This window comes from Hyperolius riggenbachi, chromosome 6 (assembly GCF_040937935.1).
Source record: "Hyperolius riggenbachi isolate aHypRig1 chromosome 6, aHypRig1.pri, whole genome shotgun sequence".
Lineage (NCBI taxonomy): Eukaryota > Metazoa > Chordata > Amphibia > Anura > Hyperoliidae > Hyperolius > Hyperolius riggenbachi.
In genome coordinates, this window is record NC_090651.1 from 23,473,106 (window position 1) to 23,486,439 (window position 13,334).

A 13,334-nucleotide genomic window follows, 5' to 3' on the forward strand; every position below is an offset into this window, starting at 1 on the left:
TGGAACGGTATTATTATTTATATAGTGCCGACATCTTCCGCAGCGCTGTACAGAGTATATTGTCTTGTCGCTTCACTGTCCCTCAGAGGGGCTCACAATATAATCCCTAAATAGTCAGATCTCTATGGATGTATCATGTAGTGTATGTATCATAGTCTAGGGCAGGCATGGGCAAACTTGGCCATCCAGCTATTAAGGAACTTCAAGTCCCCCAATGCATTTGCCTTTATGAGTCCTGACTGTGGCTGTCAGACTCCTGCAATGCATTGTGAGACTTGTAGTTCCTTAACAGCTGGAGGGCCAAGTTTGCCCATGCATGGTCTAGGGCCAATTTAGGGGGAAGCCAATAAACTTATCTGTATGTTCTTGGGATGTGAGAGGAAACTGGAGTGCCCAGGGGAAACCCAAGCAAACATGGGGAGAACATACACACTCTGTGCAGATAGTGCCCTGGCTGGGATTCAAACCGGGGGTCCAGCACTGTAAGGCAAGAGTGTTAACCATTACACCACCGTGCTACAGTAGACGATACAGTAGGGCACAGAGAGGATGTGGCACAGACATTGCCGGGCAAAGCCACACAATACACAGAAGACGTGCAGAGCATGTGATTAATTTTGAACGAATATGATCTTTTAGTGGCTGAGTAACCAGCAGCCCCACATGATCATTGTATACAGGGTTCATTCAGCTGAATGCTGAGCAAGCTGGGAGTTCCCATGATGCACTTCAGTCACTCCAGAGCCACATACAGTCCTGAGCAGGAAATCGCTGGGATGGCCTCCAGTGAGGCGATCACAGGTCAGGCTATCCGGTGCACCTTCTTATCAGAGAAATATCTCATGCAGAAAGGAGAGCGCTGTACAAGTATGAGAAATGACGGCGTTCCGGCTTTTACACGGAACCTGCGGAGATAGGAAGAAATACAACGAAAATTACTTCAGTTCATTGAAAAACAACGTTTATAACAAGTTAATAATTATAGCTTTCCTATGTGCAGCAGAGCCGGATCATCCACAAGGCAATTCTAGGCAGTCGCCTAGGGCCTGGAGAGAATCTAGGGCAGTGATGGCTAACCTTGGCACTCCAGCTGTGGCGGAACTACAAGTCCCATGAGGCATTACAATACTCAGACAGCTGTAAGCATAACTTGGGGAGGCAGGGGCATGATGGGATTTGTAGTTTTGTCACAGCTGGAGTGCCAAGATTAGCCATCACTGCTCTAGGGGCCTGGTGGAGGCTAGCCCCACCAAATCTTACTAAAAAATCCAGGTGACCATCAGTTCAGTAGAGGGTAAAAAGTGCTATCTTGCCTAGAGCCCTATTACATCTTACAGGACACCCGAAGCAAAAATAAACTAATGAAATAAATGATTGTATCTATCTTCCTTGTCCTAAAAATTACTTTTTAAGATATTGCACAGTTTTATTTTAATGTTTAAATCTACTTTTTAAGTTTTAACTGTTTTATTGTTTATGCTCCGCCAGAGCTAAAATCTATGAACTATTGGCCCTTTTTTTTTTTTATCTCTTTCCTGCTCTCAAAAGCCATTTTCTGCTAGGAAAGTGTTTTATAGTTGGAATTTCTTATCAGTGAGGGTCACACTGTAGTCACTTCCTGTCAGGACTGAGTCAGCCACTTACATACCTGATATTTAACTCTTTCAGGCAAAGAAAGAAAAAAAGGAACACAGCATAGTTATTAGTGTGCTAGGCACTGTACATACCCGTGTCTATCTCAACATGTCACACATCACTTTGGGTATCCTTTAAAGGAGAACTGTAGTGAGAGTTAAATGGAGGCTGCCATATTGATTTCCTTTTAAGCAATACCAGTGTCCTGACTGTCCTGCTCATCTATTTGGCTGCAGCAGTGTCTGACTCACACCAGAAACAAGCATGCAGCTAATCTTGTCAGATCTGACAAAAAAGTCAGAAACACCTGATCTGCTGCATGCTTGTTTAGGGGCTAGTATTGGAGGCAGAGAATCAGCAGGATAGTCAGGCAACTGGTATTGCTAAACCACTTGCCGACCGCACGCTTATACCGTGCGTCGGCAAAGTGGCAGCTGCAGGACCAGCGACGCAGTACTGCGTTGCCAGCTGCAGGCTGATTAATCAGGAAGCAGCCGCTCGCGCGAGCGGCTGCTTCCTGTCAAATCACGGCGGGGGGCTCCGTGAATAGCCTGCGGGCCGCCGATGGCGGCTCACAGGCTAAATGTAAGCACAAGCGGAAATAATCCGCTTTGTTTACATTGTACGGCGCTGCTGCGCAGCAGCGCCGTAAGGTAGATCGGCGATCCCCGGCCAATCAGCGGCCGGGGATCGCCGCCATGTGACAGGGGACGTCCTGTCACAGGCTGCACAGGACGGATAGCGTCCTGTGCAGCCCCGATCACCAGGGGGCCAGGTAGGAGAGGGGGGGGAAGCGGAATTTCGCCGCGGAGGGGGGCTTTGAGGTGCCCCCCCCGCCAGCCACACGCAGGCAGGAGAGATCGGACCCCCCCAGCACATCATCCCCCTAGTGGGGAAAAAAGGGGGTGATCTGATCTCTCTGCCTGGTGTTTGATCTGTGCTGGGGGCTGTAGAGCCCACCCAGCACAGATCACATAATTCAATGCTGGTCCTTAAGGGGGGGGTAAAGGGTGGGTCCTCAAGTGGTTAAAAGGAAATAAATATGGCAGCCTCCATATACCTCCCACTACAGTTCTCCTTTGAACCGTAACTGAAAGGTCTGTAAAAAAAATAAGAGTTTCACTTACCTGGGGCTTCTGCCAGCCCCCTGCAGCCGAACTGTGCCCATGTTGTGACATACCGATCCTCCGTTCCTCCGCCACGGCTCACTTTTCTTCTGGTAGTGGAAGCCGACTTCTAAGTTGACCTCCACTGCGCCCTGGCCACGCGTATCCTCATATGCAATCCCATGGCCAGGAGCGTCCTGCACGGGCGCAGTACGAGAAAATCTCTACAGGTGCCTGCGCAGTACAGCATGTACAACGTGGCTGTGATGGACAGCGCCGACCCTGAGGTCAGCCTCAGTACCGGCGGGGATACCGGGCTGCGGCCTGCGAGCGGAGCTGTGTCGTGGGACATGTTGCCGGGCAGGAGCTGGAGGAAACCAATGGTAAGTAGATGGGGATGGGGGGCGCATGCATACTTTCTAACTTAGGCCACTTCCCGTTTGAGTTCTGGCCAAGTTATACAGCTTAGTAGATAACCTAAGAACACACTGCCTGTATGAATACTGCATACTTCCCCACCTCTTTTTCAACCCTCTCCCTTTAGACTGTAAGCTTGCAAGGGCAGGGCTCTCTCACCCTTTGTGCCTTGGAGTTTGTTATTCATTTCATAGCTTGCAATCTGTTATACATTTTATTCACCATGTTACATCTGTCATTGTAATTACCAGTTCTGTATTTTGTACCGGTGTCCATATTTGGTGTTTACCATTTTCTGTATTATTATGTACCCCATGTTTGATTTTCTTACTTTGTACAGCGCCACGGAATATGTTGGCGCTTTATAATTCAATAATAATAATAATAATAATCTCTCACTCACCTGCTGTGCTGCAGGGCCTCCAGCAGGGTGCAGTGTGGATCCACCTGGTAGAAGCACTCTGATACTTCATCCTCAAAGTAAATCTGTGCGGGTGACAATGATTGTCCCTTGTCATAGGTTCTGACTGAGTGTCCAACAAACAGTGCGTTTAATTAGAGGATTTTTTCATGCTTTTTGTCTGGAGTGAATTTTTGTTGCTTAAGAGAACCTAAACTGAGGAGGATATGGATTTTTCCTTTTAAAATAATACCAGTTGCCTGACTCTCCTTCTGATCCTGTGTCTCTAATACTTTTAGCCACAGCCCCTCAACAAGCATGCAGATCAGGTGCTCTGACTGAAGTCAGACTGGATTAGCTGCATGCTTGTTTCAGGTGTGTGATTCAGCCACTAATGCAGCCAAATAGATCAGCAGGACTGCCAGGCAAATGGTATTGTTTAAAAGGAAACATCCGTATCCCTCTCAGTTAACTGGAAATCCCACTTTTCCTCCAGGAAACAGGTCATGGGTTTTAATATTAAGTTTATTTTTACAGTGTACCCAAGCCGGAGCTCGGGTACAAAATTAGATACTTGCCTAAAGAGAGGGAAGCTTCAAAATCCTATTGAGGCTTCCCTCGGTGCTCTGATGTCCCCTGTCGCTGAGCACGGCCCCCTGGGAGGTTAGCGACAAGGCATTGGCCTCAATTCTGGGAGGGTTATCAAACAAATTACCTCATGCGAGGTAATTTACCTCATGAGGTAATGACATTTAGCAATTCTGGTAGGTTTTAGTGATGTTTTTCCTCATGAGGTAAATTATGAGGTAATAATAGCTATTCTCATGGAAATTAGGGGGCATGTTATCACATAATTTACTGATGAGTTTAAGACCTGCCTGTACCTGGAGGTAAAGTCAATTTGTATGCATTTTGCAGTTTTTAGTGGAGTTCCTATTCAGGCTGTGTAATATAAAATAATAGAAATAAAACTCCAAATATTTGCTGGATTCTTTTTTTTTTTTTTTTTTTTTAAGGGATGCCTATAAATATACTTTTCATAGGTTGCTACATAATCAAATACACTTTCCCCCCTCAAAAAAAAAAAAAAAAAAAAAAAATCTTCCAAAGACTATTCTAACTTATGGAAGACAATTAAAGACTACTATAATTTATTTACTGCATGCTTACCGCTGAAATACCTCATGTTTTACCTCACTTTATGCATTTACCTCATGTTTTACCTCATGTTCGGAAATGAAGAAAAATCTTTCAGAATTGCTAAAAAAGATGAAAACGCCTCATGAGGTATTTTACCTACAAAAAATATTTACCTCACATAGCAATGAGAATTTAGGCCAATTGTCTCTAATCATATTGGGGCCGCGCTCCTCTTTTCCCTTCAGCGTGGCCACGCAGTAGCCACGTGAATACGCCAGTGCAGTAAGCCGGAGCCTCGGGCTCCACGCTACTATGCAAGCGCACCCATGCTCACATGGCTACTGCATGTCCGTGCTCGTAACAGAGGAGCAGCGCAGCCCCCCCTCTACATCGACGACGGGGGAACACCGGACCACCAACGGAAGCCTAAATAGGATCCTGAGGCTTCCCTCTCTTCAGGTAAATATCTTACGATCATTACAAATGCTGCCATTCAGCTGCATTTTAGGGCTAGTGCACACTAAAAAAAAAATAAAAAATAAATAAAAAAAAAATCGCTAGGTGCACTTGCATAAGGAGTAAATTCCCATGTGCCTAGCGATTTCCCATTTATGCCTAGTGATTTTGGAGCGTTTGGTTGTAGTGATTTTGCAGATCTTGTAAACTTTGTTCTGGAAGTAAAAAGCTTTGGGCAAAAATGGCTTTGATAAATTGCTCTGTTCATCACTTTTTAGAGCGATTTTCCACTTTTCCTGTACCTTACATTGAAAAGCGATTGGGTAAGGCGATCACGCCTCAAAGAGATTCAGCACAGATGTGCTCTTGGTGTGCACCAGCCCTAAGCTGAACCCGAATGGCGCTTGTGGGTGGCAGACGGGACACTGAACTGCCTAACAATCGTGCAGTTCAGCCTATTGTCCGAAAGAGTCCTAAGTGTCTGTATTGGAGTTTTCGTCCCATTTCTCCTGCACTGACCTCCAGATTGTGCGCCTGGTATTTCCGGTCTGTGTCCCAAGGAGGGAGATCTTCTGAGAACATCGCCGTCAGGTGATCCCTAAACCTGCAAAGGAAAACAACATGGTCATTACCAACTAACATCATTCCTGTAAGTTAGAAATATCTACATTATTCCTGACTAGAGATGGTCAATGGGAGGCTTCAAGTGTACCTGTAAGGAAAAAAGTGTCCCAAAGGGGTCCTCAGCTGATGAGAAGGAAGTCTCTGAATAATTCACAAGCTTCCCACATCCTCCTACACTTCGCCATTCCAGCGCTGTCCACTCCGCAAAACCGTTTGTCGATGGCCCACGCCTGCATGGATCCGATCGGGCTATTTGCGCCAAAGCCCAAGCAGGTCCATGCTACTGTGCACAGTATGGCCATAACCCCACGAGCTTTGGGGTCTCTGCGCTGGATCGGCCTGGCGGAGGAGGACGAGGGAGGCCCCTGGAGGACACAGAGGCCTTCCTCTTTTAAGCAGGGGCGTAACTAAAATTCACGCCCCCCCCCCCCCAGCAAAACTTAGATGAAGCCCCTCCCCCTCCAATGTTCACATCCCTTCCCTTGCCTCTTCTTGGGGCCCATCTCACAAGGGTCATAACAAGTGTAGCCACAAACACACCTGATTTGGAGTAGGCGTAGTACGCTCCCGGTGATGTGGGCGCATGCGCAGAAGACACCGAACCGTCGGCAGGTCGGTAATCCTTAGAGGCGGGCAGCTGGACACCGGAGAGGATTGGAGCAGCGGCGAGGGACCCAAATGACTTCTAGGAGCTGGAAGAAGCCCCAGGCAAGCAAAGCTGCATTTGTTTAGTCACCTCGGAAGTCGGGGAAAGCTGTATCCCCTGTGTCTTCCCAACTCACATACACACAATCGCTAAGCTATCCTAAAGGTGGCCACGAACGATCCAATTCCTAGCGAAAAATCGTTTGAGCGATCAGATAATTCTGATCGGAAGCAAAATCGTTCACTACATCATCAACGAACCAATCTTTGCTTCCGATCAATCACAACCAACAAGAAAATCCAAATTTTGGTTTGACGAAAATCCAATCGGACGACTATTTTTATAGTCATTCGTAATTAATTGTGCCCATCAATGGAGATGATTTCTGATCGCTCGAATGATTTTTTGCTAGAAATTGGACCGTTAGTGGCCACCTTAAAGTGGATCCGAGATAAACTTTTACTCATTGCATAATTGTGTTCCTTTCATATAGTTTATAGGGCATTCCTCAAGCCAAATACTTTTTTGTTTTTGTTTTAATACTCTAATTCCCTATAAACTAAACATGCCTGGCCCACAGCTCGTTTTGTGCCTTGGCACTGTAGCAAGGGCTTATGGGAGCTCAGTCTGGGCAGGAGGAGGGGGAGGTTACTAGCCATTGATTTCAGAGGCAGAGGGGAGGAGGAGAGGGCACTGAATTTACACACAGGCAAGCTGATAGCATCTCCAGCCCTCAGCCTGTGACAATGTGACCAACAGAACATGGCAGCCCTCATTGTATCACAGGAATAAATAATCATAAACTGTTGAAGCTGTTTGCAACTATATATGCTGTGTAAACTATCTGAACGTTAGATAAGATATATAGGCAAGTTACTTGTTATAGTTTTATAGTTAGTTTTTCATCTTGGATCCACTTTAAGAGGTACACAGCAAAACAATTGTTCCAAAGTTTGAGCCCTCCCCTTTTTGGGTGTGTTTTTGTACTGAGATTTATAATGGTGTAATTCTGGTGAAATAAGAAATCATTTGAGTTAGGCCCGCGTACCGAAATGTTGTGCTGTTTAGAGGCTGTGTTACAAATAAATCAAGTTATAATTGCATAAATCCAGGTAGAGATCCAGTGGTTTGTATCTTCTATCCTAAGGGTACGTACAGACATACCTACGATAACGATCGTTCGTTCTGAACGACGAACGATGTTAAAGGAGGTATTGGCCGATGATCGTTTGAAGAAAGGCTACTTTGAACATCGTTCGTGTACGAACGATCTTGGAACGAGCGTTGCGTGCATAACATGATGTATAAACTGATTTCAAACACAAGTGTCAAAAAGAACTGTTTGAGCATGTGCAAAGCTTTGAGAACGAACGATCAACGACCGATCGTTGTACAGACATTACTTTTTGAACGATGGTCGTTGGAAAAGATCTGGCAGAATGGATCGTTCTTTACCAACGACATATCTCGTTGGTCGGTCGTTTTAATGATCGTTCGTGCACTTTTTACGAACGATCGTTGGGCAATGCCGTCGGTAACGATCGTTTTAAACGACTATAGTCGCATGTCTGTACGCACCTTAAGAGGTAGCCTGGCATTACTTTTAAAAAGACACTGCATCAGTTTTAGATAAGCCTCATTAAAAAAAAATTAATAAAACAATTATATAATTTGTTTGTGCTATTTTAAAACTCTTTAATATACAATCTAAATTGACGCCATGTAAGCAACTTGACAAAACATACTGGGTGATATTACAAGTGCCTACATGTCTCATGACTCTCTATGAAACAATGACTCAAGCATTATGGGAGTTTATGTAGTTTCTGGAATGCCTGGAGCTCCACCTACTGGCTACAGGTGGTAGATCATACAAAATATTTATAGTCAATTTTCCATTTAACTGCTCAATTGAAAACATTTTCAGCCCAGAATAAATGAAGAAAACAACGTTGCAATAAAAAGAATCTGCTGTAATTTAACAGGGACATAAAACTTTAGCCAACATTTAGTCTGCATCTTAAAGAGGAGCTGTCAGCCATACTATCTCAGAAAAAACTCCCACATATACCGTAAGTAAATACTTGCTCTACTTACATAACATATGTATTGCATTGTCCACGTTTTGATTTTGGTGATTTTTTCTACAGTGAAAAAAAAGAGAAAATCCTTCTTAGCATTTCCCATTTTAAGTGTGGCTATTTTGAAGCCAATTCTGATGTAATTTCCTCCCTTATTCTCCTCTGCCTGATTTGCCCGCCCTTCACTATAGAAAGTGCATTGTCTCAGCATGAGAAATACTGGCCAATCAGAGAGGAACAGCGGTGTGGGAGGGGAAAACTGGAGGGAAAGAGGCTTCAGCCAATCAGACTGCATTAGTGAAGTCTGAGGGGGAGTAGAGAAGCAAAAAAGGACAACCCAGCATGCCCTGCAACTTCCTTTTTGTGTACCAAATTTTGTGCGTACCAAATAAGAGTCAGGTAAACTGGGGAATGACCATTTATCAACAAGAAAAGTAATAGTGATTTTTAAGTTTTGGATTGCCTGGTTAGCATCCTTATTACTTGTTTACCAGATAAAAAGGAAGAATTGATTTTATGCCCGCCAGTTACACTTTAAAGGACACCTGAGGCGAAAATAAACTAATGAAATAAACAACTGTATCGATCTTCCTTCTCCTGAAAATTACTTTTTAAGATATTCCAGGTTTATTTTATGTTTAAATCTACTTTTTAAATTTTAATTGTTTTATTGTTTTTGCTCAATGACACATTCATTGAAGTATGCCAGAGCTAAAAGCTATGAGCTATTGACCCTTTTTATCGCTTTCCTACTCTCAGAAGCCATTTTCTGCTAGGAAAGTGATTTATAGTTGGAATTTCTTATCAGTGAGGGTCACACTGTAGTCACTTCCTGTCTGAGTCAGGAATTAGTCAGCCACTTGCATACATACAGGCGCCCACATTCGCAACTGCTGCAGACTTAGGTACTTTGTTATTGACTTAAGGAAGCGGCCAGTACCTGCGAAACGCTGCATTTATAAATTTATTTCAGCCCATATGGTTTGTTCATTGATGGAGGTAAGAACGTATTACATCTATACTCTGTAGTATAAAGTTTAGGCTATATTCTGGGTGCTTCCTAGTTTTTCCTAGTTATAACCGTATTCACATGCAAAACGTGCAGAAAACTGCAGAAATGCAGAGGGGGAAAAAAACAAAGATGTAAAAGAAACATAACATGTAAATTTGTGCATGCTGAAAAATGCAGCACATTGCATGCAGAATTTGTAGGGATAATGATTATGTATTGTATTATCTAAGTTTTCAAAATCTAGCCAAAGATTACATTCCTGCTGTTCACTGAGCTCCCACACAGAGAAATGATGACCTATTGAATTTGAAAGTGAACCTAAAGTCAGGGGAAAAAAATGCGTAAAACGCTCCCAGACACAGGAGTGCGATCGGGGGATGTGCACGGCCGGGGTTGTGCATGTGCAGTGGAGCGCAACTAGGGAATTTACTGGAGCTGAGTGCAGGGCAGCCCGGAAGGACAGCAAGGGAGCCCATGGCCTACACGGAGCTGATGGAAGCCCCAAGGTGTAGGCCATGGTTGCCTTTTTTTATCTCAGGTACACTAAAGACTGTGATGGTAGGTATTTACCTGGAGTCCTCATGGAAGGCGGAGATGAAATCAGTCTGGCTATGCTCCGGATACAAGAACAGCACAGGCCAGCTAAGGCGGCCCTCCGCATCCAGACACACCTGGGCTCCAGTAACACCCTCTGAAGTAAGACCATCCGGATGGGATTCTTCCTCCTCCTCCTCCTTCCGCTCCTCCTGCATCCGGATTCCACGAGACTACAGAAAATACACCATTAGGAATGGTCGTCAATAAGAAGCCAATAATTCTGAGATGATGCAGGATAATTCTGTATGCAAATTTAAGCCACTTGAAAATGCACCAATCAAATTCTAACTTGGCGGGATTTGATTGGTTCATTTTCGAGCTGCATAAATTTGCGGGCAGAATTTGCATAATCCTGCATTAATCTCACGGACCATCGCTACACATCATTAGAACTAGGATGCTGAAACAGCATCACATTATAGGAGGGGTAACAGAAGGCGCTCGATGCCCTTTCCTCCAGTGTATGTTACATACAAACGAGAGAACCAAACCTGGTCTTTAACTCGGTTACATCTAGACCTTGCTTCCCCCTTTGGAACTATTTCATCAGCAATACATTTATCCCTACTTATGATATCTAAATAAAATATATATAATTTTTTCCCATAACAAAAAATACAAATACTTTGATTGATGGCATTTTTCCCATAGAAAAAATTGTTTTCTATGCATTTTAATGGGAAAAAGGAATTCCAGTTTAAAAATAAAAACACTAATGTAGACACAAAACACAATTTATTTGGCTATATATACACTGTTTGAGCCAAATTAATCCATGCCATGCACTGATGAGGATCAAACAATCCGAAACAGCCTGTATGCATGTTGGATTATTATGGCTCTGTACACATTAACAAGCTGACACATCATTGCATTCCAGCGGTTCTGGAGGTGTGTTTAGCTTCTAAGGGTACAATGGTTAATTTGCATATATTCAGCAGTGGTGCCTGGGAGACATCTCAAGCTCACTCTAACCTGAATTATCGCAAATTCTTTCTGTTTTAGGAAAGCAAACTTTTGTTTTTCTTTCATAAAACTTAGATGACGTTCCTGTCACAATTTATGGTGAGGCTATTTGACTCTGAAATAATGCTACAGTGGGTATTGTCTTACTATGAACTGAGAAAAAAGTATTTTAATGGTAAAACTCAATATTATATTCCCTTCCACCAATTAGTGCTGCATCAGACAGAGCCAGAAGTGTGCAAAGGAGTAATGCCCAATTGTGCACAGCTGTGCTGCAGCTACAAGACGCATATCTACGTCCTTGTAGCTTAGATAAAGTCACAGAGGACGTAGATATACTGTAGTGGTGGATAAAGTGGTTATGTAAATACAGCTGGTCAATGAAATGCCAATAAATTCAGTGTGTGCGCAAAGTCATAGACATCTTGAAATTGGCCCAATTGTCATGCTTACCGTCCTGGTTCTCTCCAGCGTCTCCGCGGGCGTGCCCTTACGCGAGCACGCTGGGATTTGTAGTCCCTGCTTCCTGTCATGGCGCGCGCGGCATTGCGCGATGCGCGCGCATGCGCAGTGCACGCATAAGGTTGCGCGCACCCGCGCTCTGTGCTGCGCGCATGCGCAGGCGTTAATTTTGGCGCCCAAGCCTCTATTTAAACAGCTCTGCCCCTTACAGCAGTGCTGTTAGTTCTTGCAGCTTGTACCTGTGAACCTGCTATTACATTCTGTTGTACTCCTGATATTGACCTTTGGCTTGTGACCCCGACTACTCCTGATTGCTGCCCGTCTGGACCCCTGGCTTGTGTTACCGATTACGTCTGTCTGCAGCCTGCCCTGACCTCCGGCCTGTCTCCTACCTTCCTGATCTCCGCCTGCCCTGACCTTGGCTTGTACCTCAACCTCGATACTCAGTTGCCTGGCTCTCCACATCGAGTCATCCCTTGTTCTCCAAACCACTGCGGGACTATCCTGAGCGCAACCTGGTGGGAACTAGGCAGCGAAGTTCCACTTCCCTCTCAAAGGGTTGTGGTCCTGCTTCCCCCTCAAGGGGTCGTGGGTGAAGACCCGTGGTCACTTAGACTCTGTGCTTGGGTGATCCGTAACACAGTGGGGCGGTCAACAGCTCCCATCCCGCAATCCTAACACCAATCAAAATTCAACAGGAAGTGCAATAGATGCATTTGGCTCATTTCCGATGCACTTGGATGATTTCCGGTGCATTTGGCCCATTTCTGCGTAGTGAATCATGCTGTAGCAGCACAACAGACCTAGGGATGCTGAACACTAAATTAGTATAGGTTCGACCCCTCACTCATCACCAGGAAGCCCCCTGTATCCTCCTCACAGACACCACTGACCTGAATTGTGGTGAGCAGAGCGCTCCTCTCTGTCTGCTTCTTCTTCTCTGCCTGCTTCATCCTCCGGGCGTCTCTGTCTGCTGCTCTCTGCAATCAGAAGACATGGGTTACTATGGCTACGAGTTTTTAACAGGCACAGCACTTCTGTGGAAAGAGCAACGTAATCAGTTACTCCTGTTAATTGTGGAGTATACAATTAAATTTTACCTGAAAGTTCATCACCACACATTTTTTTTTAAAGGGACTCCGAGTAACGGGGGGTTGGGGGGGTGTAAGGGAGGGCTCTGTGGGTCGCCGGGGAAAAAAAAAAAAAAAAAAAAAGATATGTCAGAATGCCTGATCGATCCTTTCAACTGATTTCGGCTGGAAATCGAAACCATGGATCAGCTGGCCATGTTGTGGTGTCCATCACTGCCAGATTCGATCATTATGATCGGATCGCCTGGATATCGATGTGGCATATGGAGTAATGTAGGGGCATCCGTGGAAGACCACAGAACAGAGATAATGAGGGATGCTCATGTCACATGGTCACCAGTGGGCGGGGACATCCAATCACAGCGGATCTCAGCCACCTCTCACCTGTAACTTATCCGCCTTAGTTCTGGTCTCCTGCAGCTTCTTCTCAGTGGAATTGATGCGTAGCCCATCGTCACACCACTTAACGGCCTCAGCGTAATTCTTTATTTCCATGTAGCACAAAGCGCCTGGAAGAGGCCACAAATTGTGTTATAATGATAAGATATAAAGATACTATATGCTATAGTGGATCTCACTGAAAAGGGATGCACAGGGGCAAAATAATTAAGACATCTTCTTTCCACTGAGATCCCAGGTACAATCATCACAGCAAGAATATTGTCTTCCGCAGGACATTACAACCCCCCCCCCCCCCCCTT

General features: G+C 44.8%; 1 protein-coding gene across 1 annotated transcript in view; it reads right to left on the reverse strand.

The window, feature by feature from the left end:
- Positions 1–13,334, reverse strand: part of TTC4 (tetratricopeptide repeat domain 4) — a 29,502-nt gene continuing 16,168 nt past the window's right edge. Inside the window, exons 6-11 of the mRNA XM_068239018.1 lie at positions 13,018–13,142; positions 12,436–12,522; positions 10,088–10,284; positions 5,674–5,758; positions 3,562–3,644; positions 1–905 (exon numbers count right to left, since the gene is read on the reverse strand). Of these exons, the coding sequence (XP_068095119.1) occupies positions 803–905; positions 3,562–3,644; positions 5,674–5,758; positions 10,088–10,284; positions 12,436–12,522; positions 13,018–13,142 (680 nt within the window). The 3' untranslated portion in view covers positions 1–802. The remainder of the gene's footprint in view (positions 906–3,561; positions 3,645–5,673; positions 5,759–10,087; positions 10,285–12,435; positions 12,523–13,017; positions 13,143–13,334) is intronic.